At 39.2% G+C, this 24496-nt stretch overlaps 1 protein-coding gene across 1 annotated transcript in view; it reads left to right on the top strand.

Moving 5' to 3' along the window:
* Nucleotides 1–3425: 3425 nt before the first annotated feature.
* Nucleotides 3426–24496, top strand: part of ABCC9 (ATP binding cassette subfamily C member 9) — a gene marked incomplete in the record, with an annotated part of 57533 nt that continues 36462 nt past the window's right edge. The window contains 14 exon segments of the mRNA XM_072399909.1: nt 3426–3770; nt 5512–5708; nt 6062–6212; nt 7306–7447; nt 7999–8120; nt 10886–11052; nt 11127–11369; nt 17207–17395; nt 18144–18320; nt 21979–22134; nt 22278–22412; nt 22887–23049; nt 23978–24018; nt 24411–24496. Coding sequence (XP_072256010.1) covers nt 5676–5708; nt 6062–6212; nt 7306–7447; nt 7999–8120; nt 10886–11052; nt 11127–11369; nt 17207–17395; nt 18144–18320; nt 21979–22134; nt 22278–22412; nt 22887–23049; nt 23978–24018; nt 24411–24496 — 1805 coding nt within the window.

The following is a 24496-nucleotide window of genomic DNA, read 5'->3' as shown; positions in this document are numbered from 1 at the left end:
TATTCATAATCAACTCAATGAGACATAAAGCTTACATTTTAGGTCTGCAGTGTCATGTAGAAGGCCCCACAAAATAATCAAAAATGCAAGAGCTTAATTTTTTTTTAAATAAAAATGTTGCAATGACTGCTCAGAAAAAAATCTGACATTGTGAAGACAAAAACAGGATCCTTTGTATCCAATCATTTGCTGCAAGCAGGAAGCCTGGGCTTCCAGATACAATTAGTGAGATTGCTTCCCATAGATTGGTAGGACAGATTATATGAAGAAGCTTGATTAAATGAAACTCCCACAATGCATATAAAAGGCAGCACTCTGTCAGGCTGCTGTTAACCTGGAAACTCAAAATAATATATAGGTATACAATAGCTGTATGATAGCACACAAAGCACCTGATTTATCAAAGTTCTCCAAAAGTGGAGAGAATGGGAGAAGCTGGGTGATCCAGCTAACCTATATTAGATTTCCTTTCTATTAGTTGGGAAACGGTTTAAATCCTGGGCCAAATGAATTCCATGTTTGCTGCATCACCCAGGTTCTCCCATGAGGGTTTATTTTTTCATGTCTTTGAGAGCTTTCATAAATCAAGCCCAAAATGTATACAGTCTTAATAAGTGCCCTATTGTCTAAAAATGAATTCTCCCTGTTTATTGGGAGGCCATAAAGTGTGACTTGATATCCTGAAATTCCACCACTCTGTATTCAGTCGCATGATCTGTGCCATAAAGTCATTCTGAGCTCTGTTCTCGTTTTCTACACTTGGAACATGCTTATTGCTTTTTCTCTGCTTCACCCAATAGGACGCAGCCATCATCTGCAGCCGTTAAGCAAGGATCTGGTTCCCTCGGGGGACGTATCCAGCTCTTCCAACCGATAAAATTTCTGGATACCACACCACAAGAGGTTTGGTGTTATATACTATACCTGCAGCCACATTGCACAGGCCATCCCAGCAATCTTTATGTTATATTATCTTTTCTTATAATTATCAGCCCTTTGGCCTCTACAGGCAGCCCTACATGGAGAGATTCCCCATCTGTGGTAAAATCTCTGGTGTAAAGTAAAGTAGGATTTGATTAGAGCATTTTATTGAGCCTGATGTTTATTTTATCAGCACTACAAAAGTCTTTAATATCCAGAAAATCCACTCTCATAACACTTTTATGGGTGAGACACTTAACAGTGATAAACAGTGGAGAATCAGTGCAGACACCGGCTAGGATTCTAATGATGCCAGCTTAGTTTCATGGACAATCCTTTATAAAGATGAGCTAGCAGGATGGTCCTTTTTATCCCTGTACTGTCCTATACATTAGCGAATTCTCTCCATCCTGCATTGCTCAATAATTAGACTGGTCCTCTTTATCTCTGTACTGCTATGAGTTTTATATTAAAGGATTGTAATTATAGAAAGGCCCCAGTACTGAACTGCAGGGCTATTGGTCTGTAATTTTGTCCAAATGCAGAGCTGATATCACTGCACTGCAGATAGAAGTTATCTCAGCGTGATTCTATACCCTATGTAGGAGCGGGGTATATACAATGAGATGTATTGGAGGCATGTCTAATGCTGCAGCTCTTACCCAGTGCAGTCTATAAAAGTGAAAGAAAGAATCTGATTCTGGTTATTATAGGTGGCATATACCAGAATTAATGGGGTTCTGTGGTTCCTTCCTTCTTGTGCCCTAATAAACTGATAAAATACATATATGGGATTTGTGTTATTTTAGTTAGGGCAGTATATATTTTCCAGTATATGCTATCCAGTATGTCACTCTGCTCCCAACACCTATCAGCATGCCCCCTTTCAGTACATTTCAGTATATGCTTCTATCCGCTTCTTTGGTGACTGCTGAAGGAATATTCATTATTTGATCAGATGTAATCTTATCAGGTGCTTATACATTTGTTTCCAATTTATGATTATTACATTAATGTAGATGTATCATTTTTATTGATGTGTAGGGTGATTATAGGATGTTTTATCAAACTTTTCTTGAACAAATGAAAAGAATTAAACAATGGTGGGCTGGGCAGCAGTAGGAAATGACAAACCATTGTAATGTATATAACAATGACATGCAAAGGTCTAACAATGTGGTAAATGTCATCCAGTCCTCCTGCTCATCTGTGACAAGGCTGGAGAGGATACATTTTCATCAGTAAAGCTGGGTGATCCAGCCAGCCCGGAATTATTCTGCTCCAGGATTCAAAACATTTGCTAGCAAATTACTTTGAAGAAATCCATTCCAGGTTTTCTGGAACGCTCAGCTTAACTAATGAAAGTGTATCCTCTCCAGCCTTGGAAAGCTTTAATAAATCAGGCCCAGTGAGTCAGATACATAAAGATGGTCCACCTCTGCATGAAGGGCCCCATTCATTACCCCCATCAATGACATAGATGAACAGTGGTGCAATATTGGCTGATGAGTGGACTGTCTGAGGGTCCAAAGGGCCCTACAGACCTCCAAAGGGCCCTACAGACCTCCAGCTTTTTGGCTGGGTACTGAAAAGTGTTTTAATATTTTTTGCCTTCTCTAGTTTTTTTCCTTTATTCTGCCCAATTTAGTGTCAGGAAGAAAAACTGCCAGAATTATGGCTATAGTGCTATGTAATATGAGGGTGATAGGGGGCGCTGTCTGCTCATAACTGAATGCTGATACGGTAGTAGTGCAAGGGTTGCACAGAGAACACCGCCGTTGCAGATTACAGGTGTGCAGATAGAGGGCGCTGTCAGTGCAGCATAAAGGTGTTCAGATGGAAGGCACTGCCAGCACTGTATATGGGATAGCAGGTAGGATATATTACATGTGTATCATATATAAAATATTATAAAATAATATATACAATATTATAGATCTGAACAATTATATCTGCAATCAGTTTGTACATGTAGAAATTAGTAAAGTAAACATGTAACTTGGATACAGTAAAAATTCATATATGTGTATCATATTATATGCCTTTGTCAAATGTATGTAACACGTATGTGGTCTGCAGGCAGTACTGATTGCATGTTCAAATGTGAAGAATTTCTATATATCCCATATATTTAATATTTATGATCCATATCAGTTGTTTGTGTGACCCATATATGTTGTCTGTATGACCAATGTGTATTGTTTGCATGACCTATATATTTCATCTGTATGTTGCTGTGTCATACATGTATAAAATATTTGTTATGTTACAGAATCATTATGGTCATCATATTCATGTTATTTATTATATATATGTATTTAACATATAAAATAAAAGATATAATTCACTTGTATTGGTGACTGCCATGTTTCTGGCTAGCTGTAATACAAGCAATAATATGCTCAGTCACATGATCTTACCTCCCAATATTAGGGAGACATGTCACACGGAGTGATCATGCTACATGTATGTAATATACAGGCAGTGCATACAGTCCATGTGATGCAGTGTATGGGGGACACCCCCCATTCCAGGATCCCCCATCTGCCGCCTGTCTAGTTTCCTGCCGGCTCTGCATTCTCACAACTCCAAATAAGTGGAGAGAGGAGAGAGGAGACTGAAAGGAGCAGCAACTGATCTCTGTGGCTAAAAATACTTCCAGTCGCAGCTCAGAACGTCTTCCAGAGACCCCCGGAGGCTGACCCCCACCTGGACATTGCCTATCCCGCTTGTGTGTGAAGACCACCCTCCTTATATTACTACCGGAGACTAAGAATACACCAATCAGGAGCTCAGTGTGTGTGATAGAGACCCCCGGAGACTGACCCCCACCTGGAGCCCTCCACAAGGTAAACCCAAGGAGACATCTGTGTGTGTGTAGATTAGAGACCCCCCCAGACTGCCTGATTATAGATTGCAGTATGTTTGTATACGTCCTTCTACTCACTCCAAATATTCCAGGCTGTTCAACAAATCTAGTGAAGTTTAACTGGCCGTCAGGTTCCTTTAACCCTGCGCTGTTTATGATATCCTCCAGAGCGATCTGCTAACAAAAGGTACACACAGACGCTCAAATCAGGTGCTAGCGGCGGTCAGCGCTCCGGTGATTGCACACAACGCCATTTATCCAACCGCCCGATACATAACAACATCTACAGGAAGCGATTAAATCACATCTTTCTATAACCAATATAAACGCACAATGTAACGCCTGCCGAACGCCCTCGTGGTTTATAGAGTGTTGCCGTGTATAATATAATAATAAAATATATATAATAAATTATATCTTCTACTCCCTTAGAGGAGGAGGTATAGTAAGGAGAGGGAACTGTGGGGAGAATTATTATCATAAGGATAGCGAAAAGTTTTGTGAAAAATGTTACTGAGTGAGGTTTGTTTGCAGGATTGGAAAGGGTTAAACACTGGGGTGTGATTAACGAAAGGCTGTTCACTTAGCAAACAGAATTACCACTTTACAGGGAATGTTTCACTTAGCTTAGTGTTTGTCATTCTATTTAATTTGCAAGTTATACCCAATTACAAGACTGATTGGATGGTTGAAGTCAGCAGACCTTCCTCTCATTCACTAAACTAAGTGAATTATCCCTTGCAAGAATAATTTACCTTGCTAAGTGAACAACCTGTATTCCTTTATGAAATTGACTCTTTTGTCTAAGTATTTGATGTACAGCGCTACATAATATGTTGGCACTATATATATACTGTTTATTAATACAAATTAGAATAATAATAAATAGGTCAAATGATACCAGAAGCCTAACTGTAGCCATTTGTATAGTATCAGAGAGAAGAGTTAAAATGTGTCAAGCATTGTTTTTTTATGACCAGATCAGGGAAATCTCCCTTTGCTTCCTGTTCCTGTGACACCAGGACAAGAAATAGGGGAAGCTTGTTGTCACAGACAACACAGACAACCTTTCCATATTCTAAAAATATGTTATGGTTATATTCTCTTTAAACCACAACTTGCCATCCAGTGACATAGCCAACAGTGGGCCCCTGTTTGGAAATGACCTAGGGCCCCCACTAAACTGACCTGACCCCTTGTGGCTCAGGTAGGAGTCTGTCGTAGAGCGGCACACCTAGCACCTTATGTTGGCCCCTGCTGCCATCTTTGTTCAGCTATCATTATCAGTCACCATCCACTTCCTGGACTGAGACAAAGCCATATAACCTGTGGTATCTGTGCAGTTCACAAATAGCAGACACATGCCTTATCCTATGACTTTATACAAAGTTACAATGTTGCAGTCTGCAAAGACTGAGGCAGTTCTTCAGCTCTGCCTGCAACAGACTGCTGACATCATCCCAGCCTAGGCAAAGTCATTGGTTTGATATTTTTTAACGATAAAAGGTGGTGCTTTTCGGAAAATGATACTAATGGTTGTATCAGGATTTTTTTTCACACAGACCGGTTCTCTTTAAAACCAGAGAAACTAATAGTGAACAGCGAAATGATTCTGATAATGAAATGAGTTCCTTGGAAGCATGATTTAGGAATCCCCAGAACAGATGTCCGCTGGGACATGCAGAACATTCTCATTAAATCATTGTATTGTTTTTGCTTAGATTCCTTGAAGACAACAAACTGAGAATAATGCGGTTTGTTCTGAATTTGTGCACTTGAATGAAAACAACCACAGATTTGCAGTAATCTCCGCCTGGCGACGTTCCGTTTTGTGTGAGCTTTTCATCGTCTGCCGCTTCCTAGATGATATTAATTGGTGGAAGAGATGTCAGCGGCGGATTACTGGCAGGAACACCATGTATACACTTCTATTAATCGTTCTATTAATTGTTCAATTTATTAATGTCTCTGGCAATCAGCTGACCTTCAGCTTCAAGAAAACAAGCTTTTATGTATCGTTTGTAAGGAAATACTAAATTCCCCTGCTTTGTAACATTTCTACATACAATGTTTTGCAATTAATTCATTTACATCATTTCATAATATAGGGTGAATGCTGTTGGTTCACTTACAATTGTGTATGCAGCCTGGTATGATGCAGGTACCAGTATCCTAAACACACAAGATTGTAAAAGCATTGATCATCATATATTCTCTCCATAATAAATGTTTATCATGCCCAGCGCTGACTACATTCTGCATGTATTACAGGGAGACATGAGTCTGTCCTTCTGTGGAAACGACACAAGTACCACGTACAATGTGAATAATGGGGTCCTCAACAATATCTGCTTCCTGGATGCCTTGAACCTTGTTCCCCATGTCTTCCTACTCTTCATCACCTTTCCTATCCTCTTCATTGGTGAGTCTGACTTTTACCTATAGGTAGCCATGTCTATGTGTGTGTGTGTATGTATATATATATATATATATATATATATATATATATATATATATATACCATCCAGTGCAATTTATGAAGCATAGGCTCAGAATAAAGAGGTGTAGTATAGATCAGTATATGCTTAGATTAGAGTAGGTGTAGTATAGATCGTAATGAGCTCAGGGTAGAGAGATGTAGTAAGGATTGGGGCGATAGTTTAGTAAAGTATAGATCAGTATAAGCTCAGAGGAGAGAGGTGTAGTATAGATCAGTATATGCTCAGAGGAGAGAGGTGTAGTATACTCAGAGGAGAGAGGTGTAGTATAGATCAGTATAAGAACAGAGGAGAGAGGTGTAGTATAGATCAGTATAAGAACAGAGGAGAGAGGTGTAGTATAGATCGGTATATGCTCAGAGGAGAGAGGTGTAGTGTAGATCAATATAAGAACAGAGAAGAGAGGTGTAGTATAAATCAGTATATTCTCAGAGGAGAGAGGTGTAGTATAGATCGGTATATGCTCAGAGGAGAGAGGTGTTGCATAGATCAGTATATGCTCAGAGGTGGGAGGTGTTGTATAGATCAGTATAAGCTCTGAGGTGGGAGTTGTAGTATAGATCATTATATGCTCAGAGGAGGGAGGTGTAGTGTAGATCGGTTTATGCTCAGAGGAGGGAGGTGTAGTATAGATCGGTATATGTTCAAAATAAAGAGTTTAAACCAGACGGTCACCTTTGAAGTTTTTTAAAAAGCTAAAGGGTGGTATAAGCCCAAAGACATAATTACTTATTACAGAGGTGTCTATGCTCTTTATAGAGAGTTAATACATATGTGTGGTGATGTACACAGCTAATACAGAAAGTTATGGGTCAGTATAGAGATTTATTCGGTTAAATTATAGGTAGGTAGACAATATGGAGAGGTTTTGGGTCAGTGTAGAGTGAGTAATATACAGAAATGAATACATTTTTCATATATCAGTAGTGAAGCGCATTGTGGGTCAGTACTAAGCTGTTTGGGTCAGTGTTAGTTATTTGAGATGTATATAAAATTGACAGCTTTGGTGTTTTTCAGGTTGGGGCAGTCAGAGTTCTAAGGTCCAAATCCATCACAACACATGGCTGCATTTTCCTGGACACAACCTGCGATGGATTCTTACCTTCATTTTGCTGTTTGTCCATGTATGTGAAATTGCAGAGGGTATCGTCTCAAACACGTGAGTCCACACCAGTCCCATTCACATTTCTATCACAGTGAATGCACAATATGCATGCTACATTTCTGCAGACTCTGTGCCACTTATCTGTCTCCTATGTACATCTCCATACTAGAGACACCCACTCACCCTGAGCTTCCTCCCTTCTGTAACCCCACCCAAACTCAACCCCACATTTTGCTCGTCAGTTTTGAAATGCTGTAAAATTAATTTTAGTTTTAGTTACTTAGTTACTGCCTCCACCGTCTGGAATTTCCTTCCCTGTCCTGTTAGTCTTGCTCATACATTTTCCACATTTAAACAAATCCTCAAAATCTGCATTTTTAAACTTACCAACCCATCTTCTTTTCTCTGTTAATCATACTTATTAGCCACAGTTCTATTTCTTCCTGCATTATACTGATGTCCCTTGAACTCCCCCCTTGTCATAGTTTGTTCTTTTTATGTATGTAAGTTTATCATTTGCTATTTATTGTACAATGTTGTGTAATATGTTAGCACTTCATCAATTAAAAATAGTAAACATGAAACTAATAAAACTTCTATTTTAGGAAAATGCAGACATGGCATCTACACCTCTTCATGCCAGCCATCGTGGGATTCATTGCAGCAACAACATCCGTCATTTATTACCACAATATCGAGACCTCTAACTTCCCCAAACTCCTGTTAGGTAAGTAGTTATAGGGAATCTGAAGATTGCTAGACATGGGCAATGCATTGCATTTTACCAGAGGGTGTGGTGGAGTCACAGGTGGGTGACAATAGGGTGCAGAAATCCATTCTGTGCAGGTACTGGGACAATAAGAATTGATTTCTTCTCTGGTCTCCCTCTCCTTTCCCACACTTGTACCCAAGAAGCCCCCCAAGAGATAATGTTACAGTATTTTCTGTCATGTTCCAGTAATGTGATTTCTCAATGCTCTTATGAAATGTGATATATCACACCAGTGACTGGCGGAGTCATTACGCACGCTCGACCTAAATGTTTGGATTGCGTCCAGTTTCTGAGCTATTTGGGAAAGTCTTGGGCGTGTACAATCACTGAACTGGTCCTTGTAACATGCGGTCAGCTGAAGTCTTCCTAAGAGTGTCAGTCCCCTGCAAATGGAAGCAATATCTAAAATCTGTGCCAGGGCTATTCTTATAATTCAGGTTATACTGCAGATACTACGCTGTCTGCTCACCCCTCGCCTCTGCTGTCGCTTCTCTCATCTTGCTTATATTCTATATTCTCATATTCTTTCTTCTGCCGTCATTTACTTCCTATTTTTTCTCTTCTTTCCAATCCTTCCTTTTCTTCCCTTTTCCCTTATCTCCTCTTCTATCTCTTTTCCTCTGTGCACTCTCTTCATTCTTTCTCTCTTCTTAGTTCCCTCTTCTCGATTCTCCCACCACCGTTCTCTCCTTCCCCCTTACCTCAATTTCCCCCTGAACTTCACTCCTTATCGTTCCTATGCTCTCCCTTCCCTTCTCTTATATTCAATAATTTTTATTAATTTTTGAAAAAAGTTTATAAAAACAATTACCGAATACACATTTGTATAAATCTTCAAAATAAAGGAGAGGAACAGAAAAACATTACATGTGATTGCGATAAGTTCCATACAATAACAATGACATTGTACATGTACAGATGGTATGGTAACATGTGTAGCATAATTCCTTTCACTAAACAGAGACCATTTCCTATCCTTTGAGTGTATAAAACAAATAAACTACCCATAAAACATAATACAAAAAATGAAGGACAACTTTCCCTACTCTAATTTAGCATTTCCCTCACTTTCTCCCTCTTTCCTTTTCCCCACTTCTACTTTCTTTTCTACCTTGCCATCCCCTAGCTCCCCTTTTCTCCCTTCCCTGCTCTAACTTCTATCCTAAACCCTCCCTTCTGTCCCTTTTCTTATTTTTCTTCTTTCTCCCCCTGCCCTTTACTCTGTAATCTGCTTTTTCTTCTTCCTCCTGCCATTACCCTTTGCATTTACCATCCTCTCTCTGTTCTACCTTCCATTCTCTTCTCACTTCTATTCTCCATTTTTCTTCTCCACTGCTCTTATTTATTTTGTTTCATCTCCTTGTACCCTTCATTAATATTATTAATATTATTATAATTATTAATAATAATATTAATAATAATAAACAGGATTTATATAGCGCCAACATATTACGCAGCGCTGTACCTTAAATAGGGGTTGCAAAATGACAGATACAGATAGTGACAGGGGAGGAGAGGAGCCTGCCCCAAAGAGCTTGCAATCTAGAAGGTGGGGGAATTAACACAGAATAGGAGAGGGAGATATGTAGTGGTGGGAAGTTGTTGGGGTCTCAAAAGACAGAAGAAGATGGGTAGGCAAGCTTGAAATAAGGGGTTTCGAGTGCTCTTTTAAATGAGCAGAAAGTAGGAGCAAGCTGAATAGGACGAGGAAGACCATTCCAGAGTTATGAGTGAGAGGAAGTCAGTTGTCCTTTGTTTTTTTTTATCCTTCTGTTTTTCTTTCGCTTCTTTTCCCCCATGTCGTTCCTTTCCATTCTCCTATGCTTTTTTCTTCCTCCGTGCCTACATTTCTCTCCTCTCTCTGATCAACTCCATTTTCTCCTGGGTTGTCCTCTATTTGTTCCTCCACTCTGCCTTATTTTCTCTAATAAGTTTTGCCTCTCTCTCACTTCACTACTCACCTCTGCTTTTTTGCCCCCTATTATCCCCTCACAGTTCTTCTCCTCTTTTTCTACTTTTCTATATTTTACTCCCCTTACTTTTCTAATCTTCCCTTTTCTGTGTTTCCTACTCTATTCTTCCCCTTTTCTCTGCTTCACAGATGACAGAATTTAAATCCACAAGCTTAGTATTTTCAAAGTATATTTTAGCATTGCGACAATGATCATGTCCCTTTAGGACAGGGGTCGGCAAACTTTTTTGGCCACTAGGCCATTTGTGGAGGTCAAGAAGGCACACTAGGCTGGACTCTCTCTTGAGTCCTGGCCTGGCCTCTTGGCTCCGCCACTAGGAACGCCCCTGAAAGGAAATCCCCCTCCTCCACAATGCATACAGAGGAGAGGGAATGTCCCCTTACCCCCGAATGCGGCTCCGGAGCCGTGGGTTGTCCCCCCCTGTTGGCTGGGATTAGGCCGGGTTGACCAGGGAGGCATTAGGCCAGGCTGTATCTGGCCTAAAGGCCGGAGTTTGCCTACCCCTGCTTTGGGATAAGAGTTCTCATTGACTGATCTGTGATATATTTGGCAAATAACGTAATCTCTGTGCTGTATTCCTAATATCAGTGGTACTGCCTTGCCTTGCTTTGTGTATTATTTTAACCTTTCCTGTTAGAAAAAAATAAGTTTTGTTGCACTTTTAGCTCATTTATCTGAGTAAGTTTGACCATCATATATCTGCCAATGCCACTTTTATTTATTATGTTTTTCATTTGTGTTGTGCAGCTCTATTCCTTTACTGGATCTTAGCCTTCATTTCCAAAACTATCAAGCTGGTGAAGTATTGTGAGAATGAGATTGGTCTGAATCAGCTGCGGTTTTGCATCACTGGGATTATGGTCATCCTGTACGGTCTACTTATGGCGGTGGAGGTTAATGTAATTCGGGTGCGGGTACGTTATGATTTACTTGTTTTCCTCTATTTCTGGGCCCGGACACATCTAATTTTTTTCCCCTTTCTTTTTAGAAATATGTCTTCTTTATGAACCCCCAGAAGGTGAAGCCCCCGGAAGATCTCCAGGATTTGGGGGTGCGCTTCCTCCAGCCTTTTGTGAATTTACTTTCCAAAGCCACATACTGGTGGATGAACCCACTGATTATCTCTGCCCACAAGAGACCTATCGATCTAAAGACAATTGGAAAGTTACCCATTGCCATGAGGGCACTTACCAACTATGTCAGCTTGAAAGATGCCTACGACGACCTGAAGGTATGAAGACTATTTAGTGATGTGTGATCTCAAAGTGTTTTGGTTAGAGCTGGAAAAAGGTGTGGGCAGCAAAAAGATAAGTTTGAGTCCTGTGGCAGTTCAGGTACTCACAACTTCCCCATATTATAAGTATCTATCATATGGGAAGAATCAATTAAAGTAGGCTGTTGGTCATGGCAGAATACTATACAGTTACCACTCATTTCAGAATTATATTTTGGTTTAAGCTTATCTTATAGTGCAAATACTCATCCTTGCCCTTCTTTTTTTAAGGCTACGTACACGCGTGCAATAATTATCGTTAGAAAACGATTAACGACTGATCAATGATTATTCACGATTATTTTGAACGATCGTACTGTGCACAATTCTGTACATGCTGTAACAATACGATTGTTCAAATATAACCGACTAATAATGTACAAATGCTAGATATGATTGTTTGAACGATGCAGGAAGTGACATGTACAGGAGAAAGTGTATCACAGAACAATCCACGATCACTGAACGACTGTACACACAATAGATAGCGAATGATCATCTCCCAATCGGATCCGCCGGGATGGTCGTTCACTGCAGTGACAATCCTCGTTCATCTGCGTCGTTGTGCACTTTTTTTGTTAATGATTATAAGACGATCGGTCGTTAGTAGTTTGTTTCCAACGATAAATTTTGCACATTTGTACGTAGCATAACATGACAGCAATCTTTCGCCATCTCTTGTGGCTTGCAAATTGTTCTATTTTTTTAACATGGCAACAGTCTTTAACCAACTTCTTGGAAGCAGTCTCTTATGTCTTGGTAGCAGTTTTTTGCATCTAACTTGGAAAAAGTCTCTTGTAATATAACAATAGTTTCCAGTAGTATTCTGTATGCTACAAAAAAGTTTCTCTTTTAACACAACAGCAAAGCTGTATACAGTAAATTGAAAATGAGTGGAAATAAAAAATGACCTGCAGTCCGAGCCTGCACACAGATTGCTTCTGCAACTGGATTCTCTCACAGCATCTCAGGTGTCCTAGTTTCTGGCGTACAAGTACAAGTTGCTTATTGGGCTGCTGGAATCACAAGTCAAGCTGGATTACAATCTTTCTCATCTTACATATCGGCAATATAAACAAGTATTGGTGACGGTTGGGTTGCAGGTTGCCAGAGGGTTTACCAGTTGCTCATTGTGCTGGGTTAGTGACTATTGTACCAGGTATTGCGGGGCTAAGCCTTTTATTCTGTGATCTAAGTATGTTGGTAATTTGCTTTATTCCAAAACCAAAAGACAGAAAATGGTGGCACAGTGAATTGTCAGTGTGTTCTCATTCTGAGCTCTTGCTGATACATCCTAATATAAGGATGTGTAATTCTCATTTTTCATGCTTTGTATTCCATATGTTAATTGTAATATTTCATGTGCAGTCTGGCCCGTCTAAAACAAGCAGAGTGTTTCTAAGCAACAGAAATCCTCAGCATCACTCATATGATCCTTAGTGTGTTGGAAAATGTTTGCTTTTCCAGACCTCAAGGTCTTCTTAATAGCAATCAAGTATGTTCTTTATACTATAAATCTCTTTATACTATACAAGTGACAGTAACAATGGAAAAAGGACTGGAAACAGCCTAAAGAGTAATGAAAATGTCAGCTCAGTCATATCAGACAAAATATCAGCACTGTGTGTACCCTGCAATATAAATCACAGAACTGTGTATTTCCCTTTGTGTTAACAAATTCCAGTATGCATCTCCGGACTGAACTAAAAAATTCCCAAATGCAAACTGGAAGGGTCATTTAAGTGTACCAATTTCCATTTAGACTATGTACACATGTAAGATTACTGTCACTGGAAACAATTTTTCACTATAATTTCCAGTGACAGATGAATAAACAAGTGCGGTACACACAGTGCTGTTCTAGCCTATTTAGAGGGAAGAGGGGAGGATAAGCGAGTGGCACCTTGCTGTGTTACCCTTCATAGAGAACAGTGGTCAATCCAAATTGGGAATGGATTGTTTGTTATATCACTGGTTTGTGTAATATGAAAACCTCTTTCATCCTTACATAAGTATGCCAGACAAAAAAAGTTTTTCCTGGATATACACTTTATAAAAGAGCACAGTAAAATACAATGTGCAAAGTTGCAAATGTGCAGTTAGCGCTAAAAGTATCTTCCCCATCCCAGTCTGTTTTCAGACACAAGTTTTTGTTTCTGCAACTATTGCAATGTTTTTTTAGACAATCTTTATCTCTTCTTTTTCTATACCTGGTTTACTATTGTTTCTTCTTGTCTTCCTGCGTGAAGCTTGAGGTTATATCACAGGCACCCCCTTCGGTTGCCTTAGGTTTACCACTCTGGGGTTTTACCAGTTGAAGAGACAAGGTGCCACTGGCAGTGCAGCTTTCCTCATGATAACACTTTGCATTTCTACATAAGCACTCATTGTGAAGAACTATAGCAGGTGCATTGGTGTATCCTATAAAACAAAAATGGTTTGGGATCCTTGAATTTAATAAAGCTGACCTGAAGCCGATTGGGCTATTCTTGGCAATAGTTTTGAATAGGTTGCAGATAGAACAGATATAATTATGTATGGCGGTAGCCTTGGCTTACACTAGGTATATGTGTTATGCATAAAACAACATGGCAAAGCTGGAGCTAGTATAACATAGGAATGTGCGTGAGGCACCTCTAGGATCTGTGAGAGGCAAAACCAATTCATTCAATTCAAAAACCAATTCAAGGTGAACAAAGTGATGTGTACAAATAAATATTAAAGTATGGGAAAGAATGAGGAATAGCAGGGGTGAAGCATAGGAGAAAGCGAGGCCACCTGAATTTCCCAACCCTTAAGACAGCAAGGTAATAGTCAATCAGCTAGTTAAAAATTGATAATCAAAACCTCCAAGAAAGTAGTGTGTTATCCATGGGGACAAGAAACTAATTCAGATCAGAACATTTTTTAAAATTCAGTAATTATTAAGTCACTTTTGTTTTGGACTTGCAACATTTTTTGAAGACCAAACCACAAAGTCTGTGAAAACATTCATGTGAATACGTACATATTGGTATACTTGGAAGTTTTCATATTCAAAAGGGTGACAAATGAGTTGCTGCATTTGCTGTGTTTCAATAACATATAAATAAATTATTAAATTCCAATTTATAACTCAAGGCAATGTACATACACAGGATAATTGTCACTGGTTGTTTGTGATCATTTCTCGTGATAGATGAATGAACGAGCAATGCACACACATCGACCCATTCTATTCTATGGAGAGGGGAGGGGGAGAGCACCCTGTTGTTCTTAATACGTTGCTCATTGATCCTCCAGGATAAATCAGTGAGTGACATTGGGGAATGGCTGTACACATGTCAGAATAATTTACCATGTGTAGGCAGCCTAAGGGATTCCAATCATATATGAAGGAGAATACCTATGAAGCTGGAAACAGGAAACCTAAGGTCCCAGGTATGAATGTAGCCAGTCTGCGAGTTATCACATATCATCCTAGGAGTACTTATCAGTTGGCTTTTTAAAAAAATTGAACCAATGCACTAAAATGTCCCAGATTTGAGACAATTGAATTGGGTCAGTTACCCTTCCATACACATAGGGTAGGATGATTGGATTCCGATCCTAGAAGGGAATTATACATAAAGAAACATGGTGCCTTTTACTAAAGGGTACGTGAGACAGATAATTTTAGACATGATAAGAGGTAATAGGGCATCTGGGTGTTTGAGAGATAAGTAAATGAAGTCTTTAATCTGTAAGTATTGGAATGGTTTCAAGATAGAGGCCTAAAGGTTGCTAGTGCTATGTGGGGAAATGGTAATTTATGCTGAATATTTGACACTGTGCCACATTTTAAAGGTTTTTCTTTTTATATCATTGTACAACCAATCCCAGACAAACTATATGGATAGCCAATTGGAACCGCCATGTATGTCTATATATGTATATATGTCTAAATTCCTTGAATAACAGTATATTTTTTATTATCAAAAAATTAAAATAATGTCCTGAGATGACGCAAAGCATCGAAAAATTTTATATATAGAAACCGCATAAGGTAAAATATTCTTTCCAACTTATTTCAGAGTTGGAGTTATATTAAAAGCCTTGATGTATATATCCACCATAGTTTTCTTTTCATATAAAGGTATTAGGAAAACAGAGGGATTTTTCCACCGGTAGATACATTTCCTACACGTTTCTTGGATCTAAGTCCGCTTCTTCAGTCACACTGACCACAAACTCCATTGTCAAAAACAACTATACAGCTCTTGCCCTTGTTCCCAATTTCTTCCCCATTACCCAACAGGAAAATAAATAGGGGGAACAAAGCACCCTTTGCGATAAGCAGAAGAAGTGCTTATATAAACAATCATTTTACTTTATGTATTTAGATCTTATTTTCCGGATGTATTAGGTGGGGATGGAGCAATAGTTTAACATGCAGGGGTTAAGCTCATTATGGGAGTAGCAGGCCTCCAACATTCATTTCTCCGGTGTGGAGATTTGGCAGACGCTGTGTTTTTCCATTGTGAGGTGAGCCACTTGTCTGGTTGTGCTTTAAACAAGTTTCTGGTTGTGAGCCAATCAGATTGCTCCATAGCTCAGATCTGTCAGGCCGCCATTCCAGTGACGGGACAGATACGAGAACATCACAAACACAGAACTCAACACAAACTTTCACAAGCACGCAGAGTGTCATCAGAGATTACACAGCTCTGCCGATATCTGTACTTGTACTACGACACTTTACACTTCTCCAGTACCCTCATCTATGTACCTTTACTGCGGACTAATTAGGATCTGACTTTTAGTACAGACATCTTAGTCCAGTAAATCTCTTTGTAAAAACAATTGACATATAGGACACATAGGAGTTTGTCAGTAGCATTAACAAACCAGGTCATGACATTTTTTTTTACCTGTATTCCCCGTCCATTGATTTTAATACTTTTCCACTTCTTATATTAGGGTGACAGCGCTATTGTTACTGCAGTGAAATCACACAGAATTTCTATCACCCTATAAATTTATACCATGGGCATTTCCCAATAAATAAAGTTTTCTATGAAAAAAATGACCTAATCATGACTTCCTCACCCATAACCTCATCACATGCACGGCTCCAAGACTTTTCTAGAGCTGCCCTGACTCTCTGGAGTGGTCTTCCTCATCCGGCTTGCTCCTATTTTCTTCTCAAAACCCACCTTTTCATACTTGCCTACTCATCTCCCTCTGTCTCTTACAACCCTCACTGCTTCCCACCATTCCATATCCCCCCTCTTAGATTGTAAGCTCTTTGGGGCAGGGTCCTCTCCTCCTCCTGTGTCACTGTCTGTTTCTGTCTGTCATTTGCAACCCCTATTTAATGTATGAATACGTAGTATGTTGGTGCTATGTAAATCCTGTTTTTTGATAAAAGAAAAGCACACTACCTTATATATGCAAGAGTCAGTGAAACATCAGTCGCTTTGTTATTGCATTATGTATGGCAGTTGTTAATTTGGCTAAGAGTTCCACTTTAAACTTTAAAGAAGGCCCATTAGGGTAAAGTGACTTTGTGAAAATTCACCCCAGATAATGGACTGCCAGTACAAGAATAATATTTATCCTTTATTTTCCCCTAACCAATGCTGCAGGAATTGTGGTGGGATGAGCTGGATGGAGTTTTGCAAAATCTTATTAATTATGTAACTTTTTTATTACGGCAGGGCGTGATGTTATACTATGAAATATTCTTTTAGATGTCCCCTAAATAACTTTGTAGATTCATAACCTAATAAAATGTATCAAACATATACAACATTCACATTATTCTTTCCCCTCAGAAACAGGCTATTGACCAGCCTCACAAGACCCCTTCTATTTGGCTGGCCATATACAAGGCCTTCGGCCGCCCCATTCTGTTGAGCAGTACCTTCCGCTACCTGGCCGATCTGCTGGGTTTTGCTGGACCCCTCTGTATTTCCGGGATCGTCCAAAATCTAGGAGGCACCAACGAGACCCAACCAGAGCAGGTGTGTGAATATTACTTCCATGTAATACAAGGCATAGTGTAAGGGGCATTCGGGAGATTGATTTAGTTCAAATTGTGTTTATATTATCACTTCTTTATTGTGTATTGGAAGGGTGGAAGGTCCCAAGCGCAAGATAATTTCCACATAAAAGGTCTATTCCTCCAGTTTTTTTTCATGTCCCCTTAAGTTCTAAATAAATTCATTTTCTTTGCATCTTTTTAAATTTATAGTTATCAGTTTTATTATCCAGAATGCAGAACTGAGACGTGTCGGACCAGTTCAGATGATATATATTGTTCCATTAAAAAGCCAACATGTTTCTATAGCCTGGGCAGCCTTCATCAGGGCTTAAAAGTGTTGGATAAAGTAATCGGGACAATAAGCCAAAAATATATGAACAAATAACTAATAAAAAAAATGCAGATTTTTTAGTCTTTTTTTTTTTTTAATTATCATTTCCTGTTTTTCGGATTTTCCATCTTTATCGTGACTCTACCACCTCCTTTACTTTTTTAAACAGTTCCATACAATAAAGGCTAATAATTGTTACTGAACATTGAAACTTCTGTCTTAATGCGTTTCTGACCCAGCACAAATTGCTCATCAAAAAACTATCACCCCCAAGATTTGTCCTCCTTTGTTTTCACTCCAATAGTTGTATTTTTGTATATATTTCTGCAATTCATTACCTGCTTTCTCCACTTTTCATTATTTATTGCTTGTCTGCATTATCTTTCTACCTTTGCAGGAAGTGCCGAAGAATGCCTTTGTAAGCGTCTACTTTATGTCCTCCAAGGAATTTCTGGAGCAATACTATGTATTGGCCGTTCTGTTATTTTTGGCCCTAATTCTTCAGAGGACATTTCTCCAAGCATCCTACTATGTCACTATAGAGACAGGGATCAACCTGCGCGGAGCCTTACTGGTGAGAATAACATATTATATCCCTATCAATACTCACTATGGTCCCCCTCCCAACATCACTGTACCCAAGACCTCTATACAGAGGTATTTCAGTTTTTGTGTTCTTATACATCTGTTGTCGGTGAAGTCTTTGTGGTACATGGGAGTCCCATTTTAAAAAAAAAATAGACTATCATGGGTGAGCTTGGGTGATCCAGCAAACCTGGAATAGATCTAGTTCAGCGTTAAAAAATTTTCCAATAGCAAACAATATCTTTAAAAACCCATTCCAGATATGCTGGATTACCCAGGTTCTTCCACATTTTACCTTCTCCAGTCTTGAAAACTCCCAATAAATGACCCATTGGGCCTGATTTATTAATGTTCTCCAAGTTTATGTGTGAAGCTGGGTGATCCAGAAAACCTGGAATGTGTTTCTTAGTCATTTGCTATGTGTTAGCAAACTATTTTTAAATCTGGACCAGATCCATTCCAGGTTTGCTGGATCATCAAGCTTCACTGATGAAAGTGTATCCTCTCTTGCCTTGGAGAGCTTTAATAAACTAGGCCCATTGTTTAAGATAAGTTCAGTGTGTAGGAATCTAAAATGACACTGAAGTTCTGCTAGGGTCAACAGGTTTTTATTTTCAGAATTCAGCCAGAAAAAAAGCTAATGCACTTACCATACTTAAAAGCTGGTAACGCGCAGTATATTACATTTTTGTTTTTTGGGTTTAAATACACACACAGAATTATGATCTATCACAACTATTTATTCCCCATATAGTTATCCTAATTACCTGTGTAGTAAGGTCATCTGTGTAAAAAACACATTTCCCTGTTTTATAGTATGTCAGTGCTGATCAGAGCCATATTGCATAGTTAGGTCATAACGAGTTCAGAGGCAGCTGTACATGTCAGAAAAAAAGTATTCTGTTTCAATCCGTTTAGAGGACATCCAAAAGCTTTACTGTTTATTTAGTTTATGATCTCTGTAAATCAAAGAAAAGTCTCACTGTAGGGAGAACTTAGTGCAGCACATTTTCTGTTGGCTCATAATCATTTTGACAGATGAAGTTCTTTTTTAAACAGGATTCTGTTCTTAGAAGTTATAATAGCGTGGCAAGTTTATTGGAGCAGAGGAGACATCCTGACTGTAAATAATCTTTAGGGAGCAATGCAGTTTAGTTTGCAGTATGTAAACTAAATATATGTAAAGTATGACCTTCTCCTGGCTGTAGAACCCAAATCAGCTATTATCAGACACATTGTGGAATCTGGAAAAGAAAAACATGTAGCAGATTCTGATAAGGAGAACTGAACAGCCTTGTAGTATTTATCTCCTAACAGATAATTAGCTAAAGCTGAGCTCCCCTCTGCTGCCTGAATGTAACCCACAGGTCAGGCTCACAGCTGTTCCAATGACAGCCCTTCTATCATTTCACCTACAATTCTGATCACCACTCATTCCCTCTTAGACCACCATACGTCTGTCTTCCCCTTTTTAGACTGATGGTATTTAAAATGGTCCTATACAAATGTATCTATTACCATGATTGGAAACTTGTTCTTTAAACACACACTTGAGGTTGAGCAGTTGGGAGTTTTCACATCAGTGAAGTCAGTAGCATTATCATAACATTTAGCAATTCTGTAAAATATATTGTAGTCCACATTGAAATTCAAGGTTATCTAGATCCTAAAAACAAAAATGTAATATATAGCAGTTTACCGGTCAGAGTGACAACGCTTTCGCTTATGTTTAAGAATTATACAAGACAGGAGCCATTATCTATTTGCATACTATAGAGGTCTATGGTTCTGCATTCACAGAGGAATGTAATTAACAGATAGCATCGGAGCCCAGGAAGGTATTGGCTCAGAAGATGTTGAGCTACTTCATCAGGTATTGGCACCTATGGAGAAGAAAAGGCAAAACTTTTTAATAGTATAGACCATAAAATAATAAATACTAGAGGTTCCTTGTTTTTAAAGGGTATCATGGGATTTAAATTGCTTTATAATAACTTTTGACTATAATGACTTTTCTGCTCCAAAGTGAAACTCAAAGCTAATTGAAAGGATTTTGTTCCAAAATCTACAACCCCCAATTCCCAACACCTACAGACACTTCGCAGCATATGAAGAATATAATAATTGTGTTGTCTATTTAACTGAGACTATCATCTACTTTACCCTGAGATACTGCAAGAACCAAAAGAAAGGCCCTTCAATATGGGTGGGCACTCCGATGTCACCACCTACAGTGCAGAATGTCTATGCTGGGATGGTAGTCAGTGGAATTGTTGGTGGTTTAGTGACGTTAATGGCTTTTCCCTACAGACAAAACATGTTATAATGAGGTTGGAAAAGACAAGAAACTTTCCATGTTATCGATTCAGAAATTCTATTTGACTAATAGGACTAGTGGTTGATTTGCTTAGTGTTCGATTCGGCTATTCGATTTTCGGGTGATTGAACGCTGAATTCGAACACCATTAAAGTCTATAGGGGAGATTCCGGTTTTTATTCGGGACTGTGTAGAGCTGCAAGAGCAATCAGGGGAGCAGAGCTGTCAGCTATGCTCCCCGGATTGCTCTTGCAGCCCTAGCGTAACTGTAGTTAGAGAATCTCTATCCAAGAGCACATACAGAACAGCGTAACGTGACCGCAAGTTCCCACACTCCCCAGGCGGATAAGTACTTATCAGCCCGGTGACCATGGGAACTGAACTCCAGATGAACTCTCAATGGAGAAACTCCATTTGAGAGTTTGCCTTCAGTCACAGCTGATTGGAAGCACTTGCGTACCTCCAATCAGCTGTGACCGCGGTTCCCACGGTCACCTGGCTGTACTTATCTATCAGCCTGGTGACCATGAGAACTGAACTGCACTTGAACTCTCAATGGAGAAACTCCATTGAGAGTTCATCTGCAGTCACAGCTGATTGGAAACACTCGCCTAACACCAATCTTATCTATCAGCCCAGTGACCATGGGAACTGAACTGCAGTTGAACTTTCAATGGAGAAACTCAATTGAGAGTTCGCCTGCATTTACAGCTGAATGGAAGCACTCGCGCACCTCCAATCAGCTGTGACCGCAGGTTCCCACGCTCCCTGGACTGTACTTATCAATGAGAGTGTTTGGCTGAGAAAAGGTAAACCCAGATGACAGCTCAAGTGTCATCAGGATTTTCCTTTCCTCAGCCAATCACACTAGAGGTGAATGAATGGGGAGACTTGCCCTCATTTAACCTCTAGTGCCCGGGGATCCCACACTGACAGGAGGATTCCCACAGCTGTGCAGCCGTGGGAATCATACTGTCATTGTGGGATAGCCTATAAAAAAATAAAAGTTAGTTACAGAAATCAAACACATGCAATAAATTACTTTAAAATACAGCCTTTTTTTTTTAAACATATTTTTACACACGAATTCGTGAAGTCGAATCCTGTGTTTTTCTGGTCGGGTCTATCCAAATTCGAACAGCCTAATTCGGTTTGAATATAAGGACAACCTGAATTCGGACACCAACACTAAATAGGACACTATAGACACCTAATATGAGCTACAATCTAAGTGCCAGCTGTAGGATCATGATTAAGAACTGGAAATCTTAAAATGTAGATTAACACTCATACATCACACAGGTTCTTCAGCTTCTCCAATGTTTTTCAGGCCATGATCTACAACAAGATCCTTAAGCTATCCACCTCTAACATGTCGATGGGTGAGATGACCCTGGGGCAGATCAACAACCTGGTGGCTATCGAGACCAATCAGCTGATGTGGTTTCTTTTCCTGTGCCCCAATCTCTGGGCGATGCCTGTGCAGGTACAGCCGACAAGTAAGGGCACTACCATAATATCAGTCCGATCCTAGCCCTGTCACTTTACATATTCTGCGTTAACACGTTGGTAAATGGCATAATGTTTTCTGCTATATGCACACTGATTGAATGTTTCATCTTCTTCCAGATCATAATGGGGGTTATCCTCCTGTACAAGCTTCTGGGTGTCAGTGCTTTGGTAGGGGCTGCAGTCATTTTACTTCTTGCTCCAATACAGTACTTCATTGCTACAAAACTGGCAGAAGTCCAAAAGAATACACTGGTAAGTCCGGGACAGCATTTAAAACAGTATCATTGATACTCCATTGTCATACATTTTCTATATAGTTCTGAGGTATACTGCAGTGCTGTACAAACATCATATGAGTCTCTGCATCAGAGGAGTTTATATCTCTGTATATTATTGGTTTGATTTACAAAAAGAATATAGACTCTTCACATGGAATGAAGTATCTCCTTGCAAGGAATATATATTACTCAGCTTAGTGAATGATGACTTCAACCAATCCAAATATGTGCAAGGGAAAATACCATTTTTAGTTTGCATGATTTCTATTTACAAAGTGAATTGTCACTACATTCACCAAGCTAAGTGAATTATCTCTTGCATAGTAATAAATGACCTTGGTAAGTGACCAGCCTAAATATATTTAGTAAATTGGCCCAGATACACCCATTCATAACTCTGATTGTGCTGTATTTATTTGTCTTCCTTCCCTTTGTTCCACCTGTAAAGGATTATTCCACCGAAAGACTTAAGAAAACAAATGAAATCCTGAAAGGAATAAAATTGCTGAAGTTGTATGCTTGGGAGAACATTTTCTGCTCCAGCGTGGAAGAGACCCGGATGAAAGAACTGACCAGCCTGAAAACATTTGCCCTGCACACATCTTTGTCCAGTGAGTATATTTCCCCCCTTCCAGTTCATAACATGTACAATGGTAAACATTGGAGCTTCTACAATCTGCTATGTTATATTGCCTTCCTACACATCCCATACTTTATTGAGAATTTGGGGAGAACTGTACAGCAGTGTTGTGCCAAACAAAGTTACAATAAATATAATTTTTCCGAAAAAGATATCTGACTTATTATGGTATCAGTTTACCTAATTATCTGGAGGTTCCCTTCACTCATTCTATTTCATTTTGTTGGTCATTTTTATCACTGTGTTCTTATATCACAACTCTTATGGTTCTTCATTTATTTGCATCCAGCCCTTAGACTAAAAGTGTGCAGGGCCTTCTCTGTATGCAGAATTGTGTTCCAGTACTCATCAATGTACCTAGCCAGCTTTTTTGGGGGGAATGGGCTTCTGCCCAACAGTACCTGTACAGTTCAAGCTGTGACACCATCCAGCCAGAAGGGAAGCAGCCAGGGATATGGAACATAGAGGTAAACCACCATTGAAGCCCAGTACAGCGGGAGTCTTTCTAATCCCCCCTCAAGTATAACCTGAGCAAAATTCTTTAAGTTGACACCAATGATAGCAAACCATTCCTCCTCTAACTAACCACAGGTGTTAGTTTTTAACTCCTACTGAGCCTGGAAACCTTGAGCATTGCTTACTTCCATTGTGCTGGGTAGTTTTCTTCTTCCAAAGCCCACAGTGGTCACCACGTACAAGAAGCACAAACAACATGTTTATATTAAATATTGATGCCATAATATGATTTTATATATTATATATATGATACCATACTCTTTGGTAAGAAGTTGGCTGAGGGAGGTCAAATTTCACCATGACCTGAGTGTAGAAAACTTTTTTTTATGACATTCCCACTATGTGTTTGTTGTCTAACAGCAACGTGTTTGTATTTTTTGCAGTTTTTATGAATGCAGCCATTCCTATAGCAGCTGTCTTGGCGGTAAGAACATTTGTTCATTCTTTTGTCATCCTTTGTTACGTTCTGTCTGGGTACTGCTAGATTATCTTTGTGTCTCTTGTAAAAGTTACAATGTTTCTTCTGTTATTTGATTGTTGCTATGCAGTAAAATGATTAGCGTGATGTAGTATACTGTATAAAGTAATACATCCATTAAAATCACAAAGCTTAGCAAGATAGTAAAGTATGTAGGTGTGACCACAAGAAATTACACCAGATCCATAGACATTAAAGTAAACTTGTAAACAGACTTAATATTTGGATATTTTAAACCTGAAGTAAAAGAGCTTTAAAAACCACTCACTGATCTTTGTAGATGTGGGTACTATGCTCTGGTATGGCTCATAATGTATTCTGTTTGTGTTTCCTTCCAGACATTTGTGACTCATGAATATGTGGAGAGTAAAACTTTGACTCCCGCCAATGCTTTTGCATCACTTTCGTTGTTCCACATCCTGGT

The sequence above is a fragment of the Pyxicephalus adspersus genome, chromosome 2, assembly GCF_032062135.1.
Source record: "Pyxicephalus adspersus chromosome 2, UCB_Pads_2.0, whole genome shotgun sequence".
Classification (NCBI taxonomy): Eukaryota; Metazoa; Chordata; class Amphibia; order Anura; family Pyxicephalidae; genus Pyxicephalus; species Pyxicephalus adspersus.
This window is presented reverse-complemented; position numbering and strand designations above follow the sequence as displayed.